This window comes from Andrographis paniculata, unplaced genomic scaffold, assembly GCF_009805555.1.
Source record: "Andrographis paniculata isolate CXL003 unplaced genomic scaffold, ASM980555v1 Contig64END, whole genome shotgun sequence".
In the NCBI taxonomy this organism is placed as follows: domain Eukaryota; kingdom Viridiplantae; phylum Streptophyta; class Magnoliopsida; order Lamiales; family Acanthaceae; genus Andrographis; species Andrographis paniculata.
In genome coordinates this window covers 210,401-230,314 of record NW_026137600.1, presented here as the reverse complement: position 1 = coordinate 230,314, position 19,914 = coordinate 210,401, and the positions used below count along the sequence as shown (strand labels likewise).

The 19,914-nt window shown below is 31.8% G+C and overlaps 3 protein-coding genes across 4 annotated transcripts; 2 read left to right on the top strand and 1 right to left on the bottom strand.

Annotated features, from left to right (window-relative positions):
* Positions 1–2,788: 2,788 nt before the first annotated feature.
* LOC127261618 (homeobox-leucine zipper protein ATHB-54-like) lies at positions 2,789–4,000 on the top strand. Its single transcript, XM_051289896.1, has 2 exons — positions 2,789–3,561; positions 3,627–4,000. The coding sequence occupies exons 1-2, from the start codon at positions 3,052–3,054 to the stop codon at positions 3,948–3,950; spliced, it is 834 nt and encodes a 277-aa protein (XP_051145853.1). The 5' UTR covers positions 2,789–3,051; the 3' UTR covers positions 3,951–4,000.
* An 8,766-nt stretch (positions 4,001–12,766) lies between these two features.
* On the top strand, positions 12,767–15,238 carry LOC127261751 (ultraviolet-B receptor UVR8). Its single transcript, XM_051290112.1, has 9 exons — positions 12,767–12,980; positions 13,063–13,215; positions 13,568–13,726; positions 13,837–13,995; positions 14,099–14,230; positions 14,348–14,434; positions 14,518–14,616; positions 14,693–14,872; positions 15,060–15,238. Exons 1-9 carry the CDS (start codon positions 12,767–12,769, stop codon positions 15,236–15,238), a joined length of 1,362 nt encoding a protein of 453 aa, XP_051146069.1.
* LOC127261750 (protein PTST homolog 2, chloroplastic) lies at positions 15,155–17,762 on the bottom strand. Of its 2 annotated transcripts, XM_051290111.1 has the most exons (7): positions 17,045–17,761; positions 16,533–16,831; positions 16,219–16,436; positions 15,865–16,010; positions 15,632–15,779; positions 15,389–15,457; positions 15,155–15,303 (listed from the first exon to the last, which is right to left on the bottom strand). In XM_051290111.1, exons 1-7 carry the CDS (start codon positions 17,587–17,589, stop codon positions 15,208–15,210), a joined length of 1,521 nt encoding a protein of 506 aa, XP_051146068.1. In that variant the 5' UTR covers positions 17,590–17,761; the 3' UTR covers positions 15,155–15,207. The 2 variants fall into 2 exon arrangements, with proteins under 2 accessions (XP_051146068.1, XP_051146067.1); XM_051290110.1 differs by having other exon boundaries at positions 15,287–15,457; positions 17,045–17,762.
* Between the last annotated feature and the right edge of the window lie 2,152 nt (positions 17,763–19,914).

The following is a 19,914-nucleotide window of genomic DNA, read 5'->3' as shown; positions in this document are numbered from 1 at the left end:
TTTTTATGTTTTGATTTTTTATAAAATATTTTATATTTTTTATTATCATGATAGTATTAGAAGAACAAAGTAATTTCAAATATGTCTAGAATCAACAACAACAACAACAACAACAACAACAACAATAATAATAATAATAATAATAATAATAATAATAATAATAATAATAATAATAATAATACAAGCCAAACAAATCCCAAATATATATTTACATTACAGTTAAATTTATTTCAATTAAAATAACAGCCTAGTAATTGTTGCGTTTCTTAGTAGCGATTAAAGTTAATGGTTAACAAATTTTAAGATTTGTTTACTTGAAGCTTATAAGTATATTTAAGATAAAATAACAATTGAATTTAACTTATATTTTAAATAAAAACAAGTGATTTTATTTTATTTTTAAAAGTAAAATAGTAAATAGTAGTAAAATTTGAGGGGTAAAATAAAATCATCAAGGAAACAAATTCTAGACAACTATCTTCTTTTAAGGCAAATTGGAGTGGGAAACACACAAAAAGCTAACGCATTCAACATTTAACTTCTTTTATTTCTTTATAAAAAGTAGTTTCTATTATAGCATTGAAGGAAATAATTTGTTTATATACATTAATTAAACTACTCTAGTATAAATTTTTTTATGTACGAAGTCTTGCATAATTCATAGGGTGTAAATTCGTATTTTCGGGTCGTGTTCGTGTCAGGTTGAGCCATAAGAATAACAAAAAAAAAACAACTGTCAATTCGAACTCAATCCCAACTCAAAATTTGACCTAAAACCCTAGACCCGAACACAATACAAATTATTTTCGATCGGGTTCAGGTTGACCTGAATTAGTTCCAGGTCACCCAAAATACAAACAAACTCCCTACGAACCTGACACGAAAACTCAAAAAAAAAAAATAAATCAACAAAAAAAAATCATTTTTATTTTAATTTTTTATATTATTTATATTTAAAATAATATAAATATTATAACTTAAAATAATAATAATAAAAATTTTAGGTCTACCCGAAACACAAAACTTGATATGATTTTTATATTTTGGGTTATCAGGTCAACCCAAAACACGACCCGAATGCGACATGATTTTTTTTTTCGTTTCGGGTTCGAATCGACCCAATATTTTGCAAACATGAAATACCTAAATCCGAACTTGAAAAATTTTAGGTTGAAACGAGTTTGATTTTTCGGATCGGGTTTGATTTTAACACCCCTAATAATTCCCAACAAGTTATTATATAAATAGCGATTTTGATATAATATTTTATAATAAAATTTTATGTATTTTTAATAAAAAATCGAGATAATTATATATAATAAAAAAATTACTCTTTAAAAACACACTTGTAGGTGGGTGTAGGATCTTTAAATGTTATCTATCATGAATAGGCTCTAAAAAAATGTCATTTGATCTGGTGAATTTTAGGGTATGTTTGCATTTATTTATTTATTTATCTTTTCATATATGCATTTTTAACTTTATATATAATATATAAAAAGTTATTGACAGATTATATTCGGGTGTGTTTATTTGGATTTTTACTATTCATCTTTTTTTTTTCCCAAAAAACATCAAATCAAATACCTATTTTTCATTTTTTATATTATACTAAAAATTAATTTTACATTAAAAATATTACATCAACACCTATTTATATCACATCATACAACTATTCAAATTCAAAAATTTTTACTATTCAAATATCAACTCAAAATCCAAACCCTCGAACAAACACACCCTGATGTTTTGATAATAACATACATGCAACCACAACTAAACAAAAAAAATTTAATTTTTTTGGAAAAAATAAAAAGAAATTAAATAGTAAAAGATAAAAAAAAAATAAAATACATGTACCTACAAAATTATATATATCATCAGTCTATAATGTTCTCCCCAAAAGATCTTGAAAATTTAACAATTGTACTTCCATGGTATTATATTATTTTAGATATTTTCAAAAAACTTTACATTACTAGTAAAGAATCAACAAAATATTTGGTATTATTAATTGAGAATAATTTTTATTTTAAAAAATACAACATTGAATATATATATATTTTTTTTCTTCGTCTTTTAAGTGAATATTTACTTTGTATGTCATTATATTTAACATTAAAAATATTTTTATATTTGTATAATTTTTTTATAAACGTTTTTTTATTAATATTATACGACACTAATAGAAGTATTTTTGTTTTTTTTACTACGTTTTAATATAATAATTAATATTTAAATATTAACACAACAAAAATAAATGTGATATTTAAAGCCGGGCGAAAATAGTATAAAATAAAGTCAAAAGGATCCTCTGTTACAAAAATAAACCCTATTCTCACACACATAATATATACTCCCTTAACAATATATTAATTTTTCTATTTTGGTATGTTCCATAACAATTTATCAATTTTATTTTTTTAGTAATTTTATTGTGTATCTAACATTACAAATACCCTTTCAATTTACAATATATTAAAAAAATATTATTATTTTTATATAATAAAATACTAATAAGATTAGTTTAATCTTTTCACATTTATTTCTACTATAACTCAATATAATAATAATATTTTTAATGTAGAAACAAAGAATATATATACATACATAGTATCTGTATAGGTATTGGGCATAGGATGTGTTAACGAGGGAGAGGGATCCGGTGTGAAAATAAAGAGAAGGGAAGGGCATAATGGTAATGTTGGAAGAGGAGTTTCAGGACAGCAAGTAACTGCCAGCAGCTCTTCTTCTTCCTCTTCCTCTTAAGTTCTGTTCTTTATAACATCACAATTTACATTTTAGAATTTATAATACATTACATTACATATAAAGTCTCTCTCTCTCCCTCTCCCTTGCTCACTCTCCATCTCCATGATCATCTCCACCTATATCTCTTCTTCATCTCTATCTTCGTCTTCCTGATCGATCTCCTTAATTCCTGCTCATCTCAATGATTTATCTGGCGTCTATCAGTCAGTTATATATCAGCAGCAGCAGCAGCAGCTCTGCCTCTACTGATTAATCACCAAATCATTTAATGTTGTTGCCATGGCGGCCAGTGGAGGTGCAGCAGCAGTAGGGGTCATCTGTGACGAGGAATCTACAGCGGTATTGTTGAACAGCGAATGGTTGTCAGCGTCAATGGTGAACTTGCAGGAGACGAACAGATCAAGCTGCAGGAGCAAGAGGGGGAGGAGGAGGAGGCAATATGAATATGATAAAATGTATGAAGACGATGATGATGATGAAAATGAAGACGACGATTGTATAACTATTGATGAGAAGTCGAAGAAGAAGCGGCGGCTGTCGGCGGAGCAGGTGCGGTTCCTGGAGAAGAGCTTCGAGGCGGAGAAGAAGCTGGAGGGCGACCGGAAAGCTGAGCTGGCAAGGGAGGCGGGGCTGGAGGCGAGGCAGGTGGCGATCTGGTTCCAGAACCGGCGGGCCAGGTGGAAGACGAAGCTCCTCCAGAAGGAGTACGACGCCCTCAAGGCCGACTTCCATGCCCTCCAGGCCGACTACCACGCCCTCTTCACCCACAACCAGGCCGCCAGGAACCAGGTACGTACCCAATTAATTTAATTAATTGATTCATTAATTGATTGATTAATATTGATTGCCTACAGGTGAATTTACTGGCGGAGAAGCTGCTGTCGAGGGGGATAAGGATAAACCCGCCGTCCGCCGGCGAAGATGGTCCGGCGGCGGCGCAAAAGAGCGATCTTGATCAGGATTCCGACGACAGCCCCGCGGCGGCCCGGGAGTCTTCGTCGTCGGAATATTCGCAGGGTCAGGAGGATAGGGATAGGGATAGGGTGGAGTTCTTCCCTAAAATTGAGGACTACTACGATGATGATGATGATGAGTATGATCTGCTGCAGCCGAATAATTCTTGCAATCTGGGATTCCCGGTGCAGAATCACCTGGGCACCTGGTTATGGCAATGTTGAATTAAAGATTTGGGATAATTAATTTATTTGAAGAAGACGAAGTCACGATGTACGTGTGTGTTCCTCCCAGTTCTCATCCATCTGTAAATACTGCAGGTTGAGGAAGACGACGATGATAAATCAATAATGTAGATTTTAGACTGCTTAATTAATTAAATCAGCTAAAACTAATTCTTCCATTCAAAGACATCAATAATCAATTTTCAATAACAATAAAAAGTAATCATATAAATACATTTCATTTTTTTTATAAAAATATTTATTTTATTTTAAAATAATAGTTTTATTTTGTCATATTTGTTTGTCCTAAAATAATATCGTGCTTTTTTCTTTTTTATTTTTAACAGAGTTTTTTATTATTTTACAATTTTTTTTTCACAATAAGTTAATAAAATAGAGGCATTTTAATCTTTTAAAAATACTTTTACACTTAATATTGACATTAATTTAATATTAAGGTAATACCAATATTTTTTAATTGATATGTCCATAGTAAATATCTTTATTATTTTGAGATGTTATTTTAATTTCTTTTTAAAACAAAATTATTTTATATGCTTATACTAAATAATAAAATACCAGTAAGTTTTGTATATAAATAGAGCAAAAGTCTTTGACAGGATTAGCGCCCCATTATTGTTCATAACCCACGACTTTCTTGGCCCAATTTTGATGCCGACAATTAACTTTGTCCCAAATATCATGGATTGGGTGTTTTTTCTTTATATTTGTTTTAAATTGTAGTTTGTAATATTTTGTAAAAAGGATTATACTATATATATTCTTTATTAAAATTATAATAGTTAAATCATAATAAATTTAAAAAACAGAAAATAAGCACTTTTTTTTAATAATATTGGAATTCATAACTTCAGGTCATATGTTCAACTCCACATCCCTAATTCATCGTTTAAGGGATAATAAGCTCTATTATTATTATTATTATTATTATTATTATTATTATTATTATCATACAAATGCAATTGCTACTGGAAGATCTGCATTATATAATATGCTCCGATTAAATTAAATTAAATTAAACTAAATTGATTAAATAGTGATGAGATGTCATGGTGATGAGCAATGGAGGCGCACCTGTCACCTCTCTCGTGGTTAATTAATTTATTACTACTTACTTGACGTGTGCAAGAATTTGAGATTGTTTATTCCCTTTACTTTTTTTTATAGGATTCTTATAAATATTATTAAAAAAATATAATATATTAATATACTATCTATTCTTATTCATTCATAATATTCTCTTAGCCACAATGGACATTATTTTCTTTTTTTGTTTGTTTATTATAATTGATATATTTTTATTTTTGTTAAAAATGATTAAATCAAAACATATTTAAATATAAATCAACTTAATTAACTATATAACATACAACATCATAAATGACGTAGGATTCACTCAAAATCTCTTTATTCCTATCTCTCCTAAAAAAATAAATATTTTTATTTATATTTAAAACTACACATCTTTTATAAAATTGATTTATGTTAATTATAAATAAACAAAAATATTTTTGTATTTACTTGTTGTATTATAGAAAATTTTATTCTCTACAAAATGATATCTATATTGCATATATTTTTTAATTGCTATATAATTTTTAAATATTTAAACATATATTTTAATTTTTTTAATTATATATATTAAATTTATTTTGAAACTATAAATATTATTAATTATACAAAAAATTAATATAATAATATTATAACTAGTTATTATTAACTAATTAAATATTTTTACATTAAAATCATATCCTTAATCAAAATGTTCAATTTTGATGAAATGGAGAGAATAATATATAATTTAATAAAAAATATTATTTTTTTATATTATTACTACGATTTATTATACTTAATATAAAAATATATTCATAAAAAAACAAGAAGTAAACACACTCTCGGTAATCTGATTGAAATATTACTACTATATTTTGTCCCGTAACGTATGATCCGGCAGCGGTGGAGCTCAACTTGTATCTGTGAAATTGTGATTCAAACTAAGATTATATACATATATATATATATATATATTGACATGATTTGTTAGCTATTAAAGTTTTTATAAAATTTGATACTATATCAAAAAATATTATTGTTGAGCACAAAAAACGATGAGTAGAGTTTTCGAAAATGGCCTATCAAATTAGATTAAAAAGTGATGCAGAGTTTAATGGGCTTGTTAACAGTAATAGGATCTTAAAAAGAGAGTCCGAATATAAGTTCGAGCGCGGTTAAGAAAAAGGCTTCATCGGGAGAAAACAGAGATCGGACATGATAAGGTCGGGCACAGAGGTCAGGCATAGAGATCGAGCGTGATAAGGTCGGACCCGGAGCTTGGGCGTGATAAGGTCGGGCACAGAGGTCAGGCACAGAGATCGGGTGTGATAAGGTCGGGCCTGGAGCTTGGGCGTGATAAGGTCGGACACGGAGGTCAGACATGATAAGGTCAGGTGCAGAGATCGGGCGTGATAAGGTCGGGCGTTATGATCAAATGTGGTAAAGTCGGACACAAAGGTCGGACTCGATAAGGTCGAGCAATGAGGTTGGACGTGATCAGGTCGGGCTCGAGGTCGAGCGCGATAAGGTCGGACACTGAAGTCGGATGTGATCACGTAGGGTATGGAGATCGTACGTGATAAGGTCGGGCGTTTAGATCGGATGTGGTAAGGTCGGGCGCGAAGGTCGGATGTGATAAGGTCGGACACTGAGGTTGGACGTGATCAGGTCGGGCACAGAGGTCAGACATGATAAGGTCGGGTGCAGAGATCGAGCATGATAAGGTCGGATGTTAAGATCGGATGTGGTAAGGTCGGACACTGAGGTTGGACGTGATCAGGTCGGGCTCGGAGGTCGGGCGTGATATGGTCGGACTCGGACACGGAGGACAAACCTGATAAGGTCGGGCGTTATATAGGTCGGGCGAAATGAAGTCAGGTAAGGAGAAGACAGATGAAAGAAATAATATGCTCCAAGGTCGGATGACATATAGATCGGGCAAGATAGAGTCGGGCGAAGAGATAATTGATGAGGTCAAACAAGTGGAAGACGGACAAGAAGAGACGGAGCAGCACGTGTGCAGGTAGGCAAAAAAGCAGTTTTCGGACGGTTAAAGGAAGTTTCAACCAATGAGCGGACACGAAGGTACGACTTGGTAGTGGCGGTTGATATGGGTTTTAAATATGTCTGTTCGGGACCTAAGAAAAGAATCTTTAATCGACATTAAATTCAAGAGAATTACTTTTGGAATCACCATTTTATTTTTTTTTTTCAGTATTTAGTTTCCTATTTTACTTATGTATCCACAATCTCATACATTTATTTTATCAAATTCGAAGATCATTTCTATTTTTAGATTTTACCTTTTATTATTGAAAAATTGCATCAACAATTATAATAAGTATTTATTTTATCTTATAAATTTATCATATTAAATACTTAATTTTTTTTATTACACTAAAAAATATTAAAATTTCTAAAAACTCTTAAATGAATGGAAGGCTATATTTATTCGTTCATGGCCGATATCAGCCGATTGCCCACTGTGCACAGCGAATTAAAATTGACTGTACATACACATCTAATAATAATAATAAAATAAAATTTAAAAAAGGTGTGCATATATACACATCTAATAATAATAATAAAATATTTTTAAAAAGCTGTGCATATATATACATCTAATAATAATAATAATAATAATAACGTAAAATAAGGAATGGTTTGATAGTCACTTACTTGTAGGACATAGTTTTGTAGGGTAATTAAATTCGATTGGAGCTTTACGCACGTTTAGGTAGTGGCTGACAATTTACACGTCATAAAAAATAATAATAATAAAATGAAAAAAAAGGTGTGCATATAGTTTTGTGGGCATCCGATCACCTGTTTGGAGGATTTGTCTGTCACCCCTGTCCATCCTATGGGAGGGTGACCCATGTCAATGTCTTTTTATTTAATTTTAAATAAAATTCTTTATTTTGCATTTTAATCCCTCATTCTTTTCTTTTTCTGCCCATTCCCATTATTAAAATGCTGTTTTTTTTTTTTTTAATATTCTGCTTCACATTATTAAGCTTATTTCTCATTCAACATTTATCATCGATTTCGCCAGCGATTCACACTCGGTGGTTCTTATTTTTATATTTACTTTTCTCGGAGCTCTTGAATTTCACGGTCGTTCCAGCCTTATTTTTTTTTTTTTTAATCTTCAAATACTCGGTCATTGTCTGTGTATTGTAGGTGATCAGAAAGCATATATCCCGACGAATTTATTTCTTTTTTTCTTGTATTTTTTACTGCTTCAGGCTATATTATTATTATTATTATTATTTTTGTTATTGTTATTGTTTATTTATTATAGTTGAAAGCATGTCTATAATCACCCAAGAAAGAAAAATACTAAAAATTTGTTGTTGTAGAAACACATGTGTATAGTTTTTATATTTTATAAAATTTAAAGAACTTATTATATGAATTATTTTGAATTTTTACATCAATTGAGATTCAATACTAAAGCCACAACATAAAAGTTTAGCACAAGATCAACAAAACCTAAAAGCCCTAAATCGATAAAATCAAAACCCTTTCGAAATTGAAAAATCCAAAATTTGTATTTAAATTAGAATCAAGAACAACAAATCTTAAACCCTAAAGCAAAAAAATAAAATATGAATTGCAAAAAATCTCAAATTTTACTAAATTTTAAATTTCTCAAACGCTAACGATTAAGAGCGCACGACGACGACAAAGATGTGAGTTGGGCGCAGCAACCGACGGCAGCGACGATAGACGGATAGAAGAGACGACTGCGACGATTTGTGATTTCTAATCGATTTCAGAGTGAATAATGTTTAATCATTATTGAATCAGTGTGAATCTCAAATTGTTATGGGACAAAATGTAATTTTTAAAAAATTATGAATTTTAAAATAAAAAATTAAAAAATAATAAAATTGTCATGTGTTCCCTTCCCCTAAGATGGACAAGGGCTACAGAAAATTCCTCAGGACAGGTGATCCATGCCAGTTTTGTGCCATATGAAGATTATCAATACTCGGTGCATGCCTAGATATATACACATTTAATATAATTAATTAATTTAATTAATGGGCTGATAAGTGATAAGTCACACTCGGTGGTTCGGGCATAAATGCTGCGAAATTGACTAGGAGTTACTGTATCACCATCATATTAATTTTTGTAGCCAACACATTATAAATAAATAGATAATATATATTATTTCAATAGTTAATACAATAAATATTATACTATGTTAATTGAAATTATGTGGTGTCAATTATATATATATATATATATTGTATAAATATATTTTATTTATTGAAATTAATAAAGATATGTATTGAATTGGCAATTGTCATACTTCACCATTTCTATTATTCATTTAAATCTATGTTTATATTTTCTAATTGTCATTTAAAAATATTTTTGTTTTTCTTTTTAGTAGAAAATGTCATTATTTCTACTTTCTTTATGATAAAAAAGTGATATTCTTATTATTTTTTTTAAATTTATACCAAATCAAATGAGCATAATTTTATATAAAAATAAATTAATTATTTTAAAGTAACTGTCTTCAGTTATAATATATATAACAATTAATCATTATTTTAAAAATAAATTATACCATAAACATTAATTAATCATATATAAAAAAGTTACCTGATTTTTTTTCTTCCTTTTATTGTAGTTTATATAAATATTCATATAGATTCAGCCTGTTTTTTACATTCCTTTTTTATTTACTTATATGGTTCTTTACCTGTATTTTTGTTGTCACAAATTGTTTTATAGTTTTTTTTGTTTTTAAATATTCAACACTCATTTTTATTTAAACTATCACGTCCCATAAATATTTTGTTTAAAAAGTATGAATATGAAAAATACAATGATATTAATGTACATATATATCAACATATTGTCGGTAATTGCATTTGAAGGTACTACTCTTTTCATACTAAACACACCAATTTAGAGACAATTAAATGAAGATATATGTGTTTTTTTTTTTGGTGTGTGTGTGTGTATTTTCTTATTATTTATTTATTTATTTTGCTATTCTAAAATAAAATCCCATTTATATATATAATTATTAAATCTGGTAATTAAATCATCCACAAACAAAAGAACGTTCCCACGTCGGAGTATTAATCCGATGGAGAAGAATATGACTACAGTTTCAATTTATAATCAGTTTTTATCACATTTGACTGAAATTAATTAATTAAGAAAAAAAAATAGAGGCAAGAAATAATTGCTTGCATTAATGTCAGCATGCATCATTGCCGTTGTCATCACTTATAGTATTAAATAATTATATCACATAAAAAAATAATAATAAATTAAAGAGACATTAAAATGATTATAATATAGTATATTTTTTCGTAAAAAAACATAAGTTAATATTTTCAGAGGAAAAGTAATAAATAAAATGTATAAAAGAATTGGAACTAAATATTATAAATAAAGATCTTGATGAATAGTAAGTACATAGAATAATTTGAAAATTAAATAATATGATATGATATAAAAAAGTTTTATATATTTATTTATTTTATTTCGTTGATGTAATAAAATAGAATATAATTTATATCTATTAATAAATTATTATTATTATTATTATTTTAAATATTGCAAAATAATATTGCACCGTATAAGTAACGGAATAGTAAAAACAAACAGTTAAGCATATGGTGAAGGATGTGCGACACGTGGGGTATGATGGTACACGTGTACGTTGGAGAGAGGTCTTCGTCATGATGAGAGGTGGGGCCCAGTTGAGGGGCTATATGGCAAATGGGCCTGCAACGTGGCGAACAGAGTACGGTTAATGGGCCGGGCCCATATATCGCTTTCGCGCCATTCTAATAAGTGTAGAAAAGCTGATGTTGTGCTCTGTGTTGTGTGTGGGCCTAATGCTTTTTGGACTCTCTCTCTCTCTCTCTCTCTCTCTTAATTCTTTATTCATTTATTGCCACTGTCTTTATTACACTTAAAAGGTTAATTTTTATTATTTTTTTTTTATTTTTTAAATTTTGTATTTTAGTTTTAAATGATAGCTAAATAGGATATTTAATATATAAAAAAATTAGTATATTATGAGTATTGTATAATAATACAAGAAAAAAAAAGCCCCTCAAAAGGGATTTATAAATTGTTATTGATATCATTTTGTTAAAAGCATCCTTATACGTATTCAACAGTTTTTCACTTGGTTTATATCCTGATTATTTTAGAAATAATTTAAAACTAAATATAATATAAATATATCTTAACTTAGGTGTGTTCGTTTTCTGAAATAATTTGAAAGAATACTTTTATTTATATAAAATATAATATATTAATTTTTAACAATAATGTGTGAAAGTACTTTTAAAAAAGAACACACCTATATAATTAAAAAAAATAAATTAAAAGTAATCAAACTAAAAAAAAGTCCATCATTGTGTGTGTGTGTTTATTGTAAATACTTATTTCATCCCATAATAGTTAATATATTTTTCATATTAATATGTCTTATGACATTTAATTTATTTTTATTTAAAATTACATGTATATTTTTATAAAAATAATTTATATTAATTATTAATAAAATAATTCTAATTTTTTTTATTTATATTATATAATTGTATTGTTCACAAAAAAAAATAAAAATATCTATATTGTATATATTATTTATTTAACAAATTTGTTGTAATACTAATAGTAAGAAAATTATTATTATATGGGCCCGTAGTCTATCATGCCACCGGCCCACACATTCAAAACGTATTGGCCCAATGAAACAAAATTTTATTGACCTCTTCTCCTTACTTTATTATTATTATTTTTCCTTGCTTTACACAAATATTGAAATAAATGAGAAACTATGGATTAATTAATTAATCATTAAAAAAAAAATGAAGTGAATAATGGCTGAGGGAAGTAGCAATGCGAGAGCGAGACGAAGATGAGGACTCTGCATCTACTGTGAGACGCTGACTGTCTACTTCCCCTACTCCACCGCAGATCCAATCTCCGATCGCCGAATCCAGGCCTCACTATACCGGTTCAGCGCCGAGGAGGTTTCGCCGCTGGCCGGTCTCCGATCAGGTGATTTCAGGATCATTTTCGCTACTCGGTGTTATTTGGGAATCGGATCTTGTTAGGAAGTCGGAGTTGTACTTTATCTTATGCCTATGTAGTTGATTGATGGGAATTGTAGTAAAGACGTAAGTAGGTTTTACTGGATCAGCGATTTCTTCTTCCTGTTGAACTTTGCTAGTTTGTGTTCTGATCTCTTGGGGTAAGTGCTTTTGATGTATTAGTAGTTTTGGAATGCGGCTAAAGTTTTTGATATTTGTAGCATGAGGATTACAATTTTGGGACTTTGATTCAGGGATTATCTTTGGTGATATTGTAGGAGCATGCTCTTAATAAACCTTTTGTATCTGTGAAAACTAAACTAAAAAAGTGCAACATGAAGATTCAATTTGTAATTTATAGTCAATAGGCATGTTTCAAATCATACAATCAGAAAATTCAAGCTGTCTTAATTGCTTTATTTAATGACAATACAATAGTGGTGATATTATTCAATTGTGTTCATGATTTTGGAAAAGGGGTAAACAAAATTTTCAAATTATAAGGTATCATTCAGACGAGATCGTGCTAAAGAATCCAATTTTCAAAATAAGAAATAATAGTTATTGATGACCATGACTAAATATCATTTTCCACATTGTTTTACCATCTTCCTCACTAGTCGCTAGTACAAAGTAAAAGAAACACCGACCGACGGAATGAACGGAAATGGCGGCAGTCCGATAAAAGAACCTGATGACGGAGTGCGGCAAGAGATATGGAGCTGGGGCGCCGGTACCGACGGCCAGTTAGCCACGGGGAGGGGGAGCCTTCAAGATGAGCATACACCGCAGCTCATCCGCTCTCTCTCTGCCTTTGGACGCGTTACTTCCCTCGCTTGTGGTGGCGCCCATGCCGTCGCTCTCTTGTCCGGTGAGCTACTACACCACACGCAGTTCGTGTGCAATTTTGTTATTTTTTCCCATTTTTTTAGGGGAATTAGGTTTGGATGCAGGTGGAAGGGTGTTGGCGTGGGGGAGGGGAAGCTCGGGACAATTGGGGCATGGCGAGATGGCCGATTGCTCGCAGCCGACGGAAGTTAAGGCTCTGGAAGGATTTGAGATCACTTGTGTTTCTGCAGGATGGAATCACTCTGCGTTCGTCTCAGGTTTGCCATTTCCCCTGCAACGATTTGGATGAATTAGGGCTTCAATTCTGAGATATTCTATTCCTAATCTAATCAGTTGGTTAGAATTTGTGGTGAAACCCTAACCGCTAACAGCTCGATTCAAATCATGATATGTTGAATGTATGGAACTTTTCCATTACACTGTTTCATCGAAGATTGGATGAGTGTTGTTAGCATCTCTAAGCTGCATTTGCCTTTTGAACTTTAACTGGTGAAGCTTTCCCAGCCGATATCGGATTTGTTGCGAATGTTCTCTATGATCTTCCTAGTAATAGTTGTGACATTTGATACTATCTGTATCCCAACCCTATTGAATTGCTTACTTCTTCAGAAAGTGGTAATCTTTTCACCTGTGGGGATGGTTCGTTTGGTCAGCTTGGCCACGGCGACTACAGTTCACAATGCTCACCGCTAGAGGTCTCGTATTTCAGCTCTAAGCCTGTCAATCAAGTTGCTTGCGGTATGCGCCATTCACTAGTCTTACTTAGAGGTAATCTTTAAGCTTCATTTATCTATAGGAAGCTTTCGAATCTTTTCACACTTACATTACCCTTGTATCCATGTGTCCCTAAGTAGTTAACAAAGCTCTCGATGGTACAGAAAACCAGGTGTACGGATTTGGATCCGGAAAGCGCGGCCAGTTGGGCATATCTTCTGAAAAAATCAAGTCATCAAATTATCCTCAGATTGCCTTGGGCATAACAAGTCTTAGAATTACCAAGGTCCGAGCTAATGGAGAGCATAGTGCAGCGCTATCGGGTCAGATTCTTACTTATTCTTAACAGCATAGGTAGATGATAATCTAGCACTAGTAAATGCAGAACTCCCGTTGATTGTTTTATCTTGTTGGTGTTTGGATTAGATGATGGAAGGCTATATACATGGGGACGAGGGTTCGGTGGTGCTTCAGATGAATGCATACCCCAATGTTACGATGTAGCTATATCATTGAAAGATGTTGCTCTAGGATGGAATCACGCCTTGCTTTTAACAAGTATGGAACATTCCAAGTATATGCGAACTGTCATTTCTTACAAACAGTTACTTTGACAGCGGAGGGATGAACATTTTGAATGTCCAAATTAGGTTGCTGCTGGTGCTTATATTACAGGTGAAGGGCAAGTTTTCATGCTTGGTGGCAATCGTCATGGAGTGCTTAGCGAACCCCAGAAAACACCTCAAACGAGCGAGGCATCAGGTAACAATCGAATAACTTGAAGTTAATTTTTGTAAATTAAGAGCAAGGAACACTTCTGCTAGCTGATTAGTTCCTTTTATTAGGAAGATCAACCTTAGTTAAAATGCGGGTGATTCCTGAGCTAATGGAATTGAAAGTGCTGCAGATTGCAGCAGGAGCAGAACACTCTGCTGTAGTTACAGGCAAGAAGAAACACTCAAATCACATGAACTTTTTTCCCTTACATTGTGTTATCTTATATTTGACTTTACAATACAGATAACGACACTATAATGACATGGGGTTGGGGAGAACACGGCCAACTTGGCTTGGGCGATACGAAAGATGAAACAAGCCCTAAGGTGGTTTCCTTACCCCATCAATTCCCCGACACAAACAGACGCCCCATTTCTAGAGTCTATTGTGGGAGCGGATTTTCCTTCGTTTTAAGAACATATGGTGAGTATTCTATGCCCGAATGAGATAAGCCTTTGCAGCCTGTGCGTAGGCATCTGTTTCCGTACAATGAGAAACTCTACGATATATAGGACCCTGACTAATAATGTAGGACTAAAGCTACGGTTCGTCAGTTTTTGTGATAGTTATGTATTCTAGAGTTCTAAAAGGATTTCATGTAATGTTTAAGGAATGCATTGGGCAATGGCAAGAACACTAAATTATTCCAGAGGATTTGTTCTACAAAGATTGAAGACAAGAATGCTAACCTCTTTTCGCATGATAGTGGAATTGCCTGTACATCTATTTGCGGTTTCCTACCGAGTGCTTAACAGAAGTCATGTAACGATGAGGAGATTATTTTCATAGCCATTGTTGTAGACGATCGGGCGAAGTGGATCTACCTTCCATATGCCGTCAACAATGAACTTGATCTGCTAGAAATTGTACCAAATCTCCTGTGGTTATCAATGGCATGTGGGTAACGTAACGTAGTTGAAAGATGGTTGATTGGCATACCTCATATTGGCCAGGATATAGCTTTAAGTTAACAGAAAAGATGCCAGTCTTTGATTTCTCCATCTTTCTCTGTATTAAGCATGTAGAAACAACAACATCAACTAGAAAATACAGAACACAAGGGTATCGATCAAATCGATGATGATGATGATGATGATGATGATAATATGTATACAACTCCTTCACTTGAACCATGGGAATGAAATAAATGCCATAATTCGACAATTTGAAGAAATATCTAACCTGAGATGTCCATCCATCAAAAGATCCTGCCAAGAAAACCTCCGAAGCTGAATTTGGCCACACTATGGAGGTTGTGCGAAGAAGCTGCAATGCTTTGTGGGCATCATCCATGCGCTTCTGCTTCAATTCGACCAACCGTTGAGCGTCACTGAGAAAATGTGGAAGCGACAGAATGATTTACAAAGGAATATTGCTTTTATGAGAGAAAGATACCATCAATGAAGTATACGCACCCTATTGCTATTGCCATTTTCCCCTCTAATACAACGAGCTTGGCTCTTATCGATCTCAGCCTCTCCTTCGCAGTCATGAACTCATTCTCCTGGAACTCAACTGCATCGGAGAGCTTCTGGAAATCACTGTAGCTGCTTCCACTCGCCTAGCAAAAAGCACAAACGATAATCAGCAAAAGCAGGTATATAAATTATCAGCAAGTATATTTATCTTAGCATTAATCCTACGCCGATCAAATGCTCATAGGGCAAATCTAACAAATTATCTTGATATGAAAATGGGATTACCAATAGAGTGCTATTGCAGGCAAAAATTCACAAGAAGTGTAAAAACTACAAAATTGAATTGCGCACCTCCTCGAGACCACCTTGCTCCCTTTTAGATCTCAAGGAATGAAGAGCCGAAGCTAGCTCAGCTTCTAGATGCTGAAGATGATTCCTAATTTGACCATTGTTGATATCTTCATGTTTGCGCCAATCTTGAGCATTGTCTCCAGTACTCACAGCTATTCGATCATGATAAGTTCCTTTATCAGTTTCCACTTGATTCTTACCAAAAGAAACCTCACCAGCTGCAAATTTCGAAGCATACAAAACACATTAACAGAAGTAGTGAACCACAAAAGCAACCTTGTCAAAAGATTGGTATAAGAAAGGCATGTAAGTACCTTCGAACTCCGCATATTTGGTACCTGCGCGCTGATAGCTCCAAGTTCTCCAAGTTTCTTGTTCAGCATTCGGGCTACTCCTGAGAATAGAGGCGTTCGCCCCGCCAAGTCTCGGGAGTTTTCCATTTCCCCCAACATTTAATAATGATTCAAAGGGCCTGTCCTCTCCCTCCTCTTTACTTTCGCCATGAGCTTCGTATCCATTTGCATCTACATTGATCCCAAAATCACTATTCCTCTGCTTCTCCAATCTACTCAGTATACCCTCTATCCCAGCATCTTCATCAGCACTAGATTCTCTAAAACCAGTAAAGATTTCACCAATTTGTATTGAGCCACAGCAGTGTGGAGGATAACACTTAAAGCAGATACATCAATTTTTGAAAACCATCATGAAACTGTGATTTAGGGTTTAGGGTAAATTTTTATATCGTTGATTATCAACAAACTTTGGAATATGATTTCAGCAAGCAAACGAGCAAACAAGCAAAGTATAATTCAATGGAACTCACAATGATGTTGAAGCAGTCGACTGCTGCGATTCCAAATCCGCGAAATCGTTGCCTTTCTCAAATCCAGAAAACGAATCATCTCTCGATGAATCGGTACAATCCGCTACTCTCCTCTGAAACTCCTCAACATCAAAATCATTACCTTCGTCGACATCGTCATCCCATCCGAGCGAGTACCAACCGCCTCTCGTCCTTATTGCATCCACCAAATCCATTCTTCCAGCCTGAATCAGCTCGTCTTTCGTCGGAAACATCGTCGGCTTCTCCGACCGCTCCATGAATTCCATAATCTGCGACTCCAATTCCGACTCTTCTTCTGTCGGTTTACACCCGCAGCACCAAGGACAATCAAAATTCCTCTCGAGCCTCCCCGCCCCCCTCAGCCCCTGGAAACCGAGATAGCGGCTTAAAATGGAAATTTTCTTTGAATTTGCGGTCCGATTCTGGGAAGCGAACACGAAAATCCGGGGAAATGTTAGAGCACAGCTCAAACGGTTGGGATGGAAATTCGGAATGTGGGTATGGGTTGTGATGATAGACAGCATCCTTCAGGCATATTTCCTCGAAAGCCTTGAAGACGAGAAGAGAAGAAGGCAATGGAGAAGCGTGTCGTGATTAATCTAATGGACCGCCATTGTTGCTTGGTTTGTACTTCTTCTGCTCTGCACTGCACTGCAAGCAGCAGCAGCTGTTTCAAGTCACGGATAATTCCTTAATTAAAGAAAGCCCCTTTTCTTACTTGTTCTTTATTTATGAGGGTAGTTTGTTAAAACTTAAAACCCCCGTGAAATTAATTTTATTTATCTATTTATTTATAATAAATTGCATAATAGTCAAATGATACCCGAAAATTTAGAAGAATATAGTCTTTGTTATTTTTTAATTTTTTTATAACCTATTTTTTAAAAAATATTAATATATTATATATATTTATTATTTTTATATTTTTTATACAATTTGTACTTCATATAAAAAATAATTTTTTAATAATTAAAAAATTTATACCATATGATACATTGTAAATTAAATTTAAAATAATTTATTAATGTAACTAAAATTAAAAAATAATTATTTATAAAATTTAAAATATTATTAAAATACTAACTTTTTTAAAAAAAATTAAACTTTGAGATTTGAGACTAAAAAATATATATATTACATATACATAAATTATTTATATTATTTTATTTATTGTGCAAAATTTTGATGACATACTTTTTTTCCATTCAATACAATAAATCTGTTTTACTACTGTTATTTTGTTTTTCACATTTCAAAATAATTGTATTCTTAAAAAAATTGTCACTGTAATTCTTATTTTATAATAAATTATTTTTGTATTTCACTATATTTATACAAATATCATTGCAATATTTTTTCAATCCATAAAAATAAAATATAACTATTTTTTACTATTTACTTTGTATCCACTCATAAAATTTTTTCAATCCATAAAAAAAATAATAATAATTTTATAATGACTATGTATTGGGACGGAGGATTATATAATAAACCTGACTGCAATGGATAGAAACTAATTCATTTTTCCGAAAATTGAAGTACTGGGCGCTGTTTTTGTCCATCTTAATTTGTACAAATTAAAAATTAACTTTGATGCAAAACATATCCCTATCATATGTAAAATCTATCTGTCTCTTTCTTTGTCTTGACTGTTTCTATGTCTATTTTAAACCAGCATACGACTTTCTCACAGCATTAACAAGAACTATCGTATTCACTTATATATTTAAAATAAAAATAAAAAAAATTAAATATTTTAGCAGTATTGTATATACTCTCTCTCTCCATCTATCTCACAAAATAAATAACACTAAGCGAATCATGTTGAACACGGCTGCAGCGAATCATGTTGGACACGTCTGGCGGATGAGATTGAGAAGCATTGAGATTTGAATTACGACATCAATGTTACGAGTTCATCCTTACCATTAGGAATAAGACTAATAAACTCAAGTAAAAATAAAATAAAATCATGTTATCTGCTATACATTATTTGTTTAATGTGACTTATGTTATCAAATTTAATTTGCAGGGTATTATACTCGGCTGGGTATTTATCCATAACACACTCGAAAAATAACAACCATAAATTCTCAAGTTATAAAAAATGACAATGCAACTATTGTTAATCACTTGAACATCGAACTCAATGAAATCAATAGGGTATTGTTAAGCGGAATTAAATGTCTTGTGAGGTGAAAATTATACAATAAAATGATATATATATTTTTTATGCACTTTTTTTTTTTTTCAAATTCATGCCCGATCAAATATACATAAACATAGATGCTGGAGGGAGTATAATAAGTAGGTAACAAGAAAATTATCTAAAATCACCCTAAATGATACTTCATTCCTCCCTTATCTATGTATCCGTTTGCTTTTTATACCAAGTTTTATGAATATTAATTATATTCGAATGTGTACGAATAAAGTAAAAAAAAGTTATATTATGTGATATAAATGTAACGATATTTGTGTAATATATTGTAAGTTGTAAATAGTATTTTTAATGTTAGTAAAAAATACATTTACTAAAAAAAATAAAATTTTTATTATGGAACGAACTAAAATAGAAAAATGAATAAATTGTTAATGACGAAAGAAATATATAATCATTAAAGAAGAACTTATATATAACCATTATGAAGCACACTGGATAAACTCTAATCAAATCAACTTACTTGTGGATGTGACCAAATCGCTAAATCTACTAACTTAAAACAAATCAATAAAAATTAATTTACCCAAAATATTAAATAAAATATAAATTAAAAATATTTCAATATTCCTTTCAAATTCAAGTAGTACCGTATAAGCTAATTTGAATTTGCCTAAACTAAATACGA

Excerpts from the sequence above, each read along its gene's own strand:
- LOC127261750 (XM_051290110.1), bottom strand. The coding sequence starts at position 17,589 with ATGCTGTCTATCATCACAACCCATACCCACATTCCGAATTTCCATCCC. Across the intron at positions 16,437-16,532 it reads CAAATATGCGGAGTTCGAAG|CTGGTGAGGTTTCTTTTGGT; the intron begins GTACTTACATGC and ends CGAAATTTGCAG. Across the intron at positions 15,458-15,631 it reads TTGATGGATGGACATCTCAG|AGAAAGATGGAGAAATCAAA; the intron begins GTTAGATATTTC and ends TGCTTAATACAG.
- LOC127261618 (XM_051289896.1), top strand. The coding sequence starts at position 3,052 with ATGGCGGCCAGTGGAGGTGCAGCAGCAGTAGGGGTCATCTGTGACGAG. Across the intron at positions 3,562-3,626 it reads ACCAGGCCGCCAGGAACCAG|GTGAATTTACTGGCGGAGAA; the intron begins GTACGTACCCAA and ends GATTGCCTACAG.
- LOC127261751 (XM_051290112.1), top strand. The coding sequence starts at position 12,767 with ATGAACGGAAATGGCGGCAGTCCGATAAAAGAACCTGATGACGGAGTG. Across the intron at positions 12,981-13,062 it reads TGCCGTCGCTCTCTTGTCCG|GTGGAAGGGTGTTGGCGTGG; the intron begins GTGAGCTACTAC and ends GTTTGGATGCAG. Across the intron at positions 14,617-14,692 it reads ACACTCTGCTGTAGTTACAG|ATAACGACACTATAATGACA; the intron begins GCAAGAAGAAAC and ends TTTACAATACAG.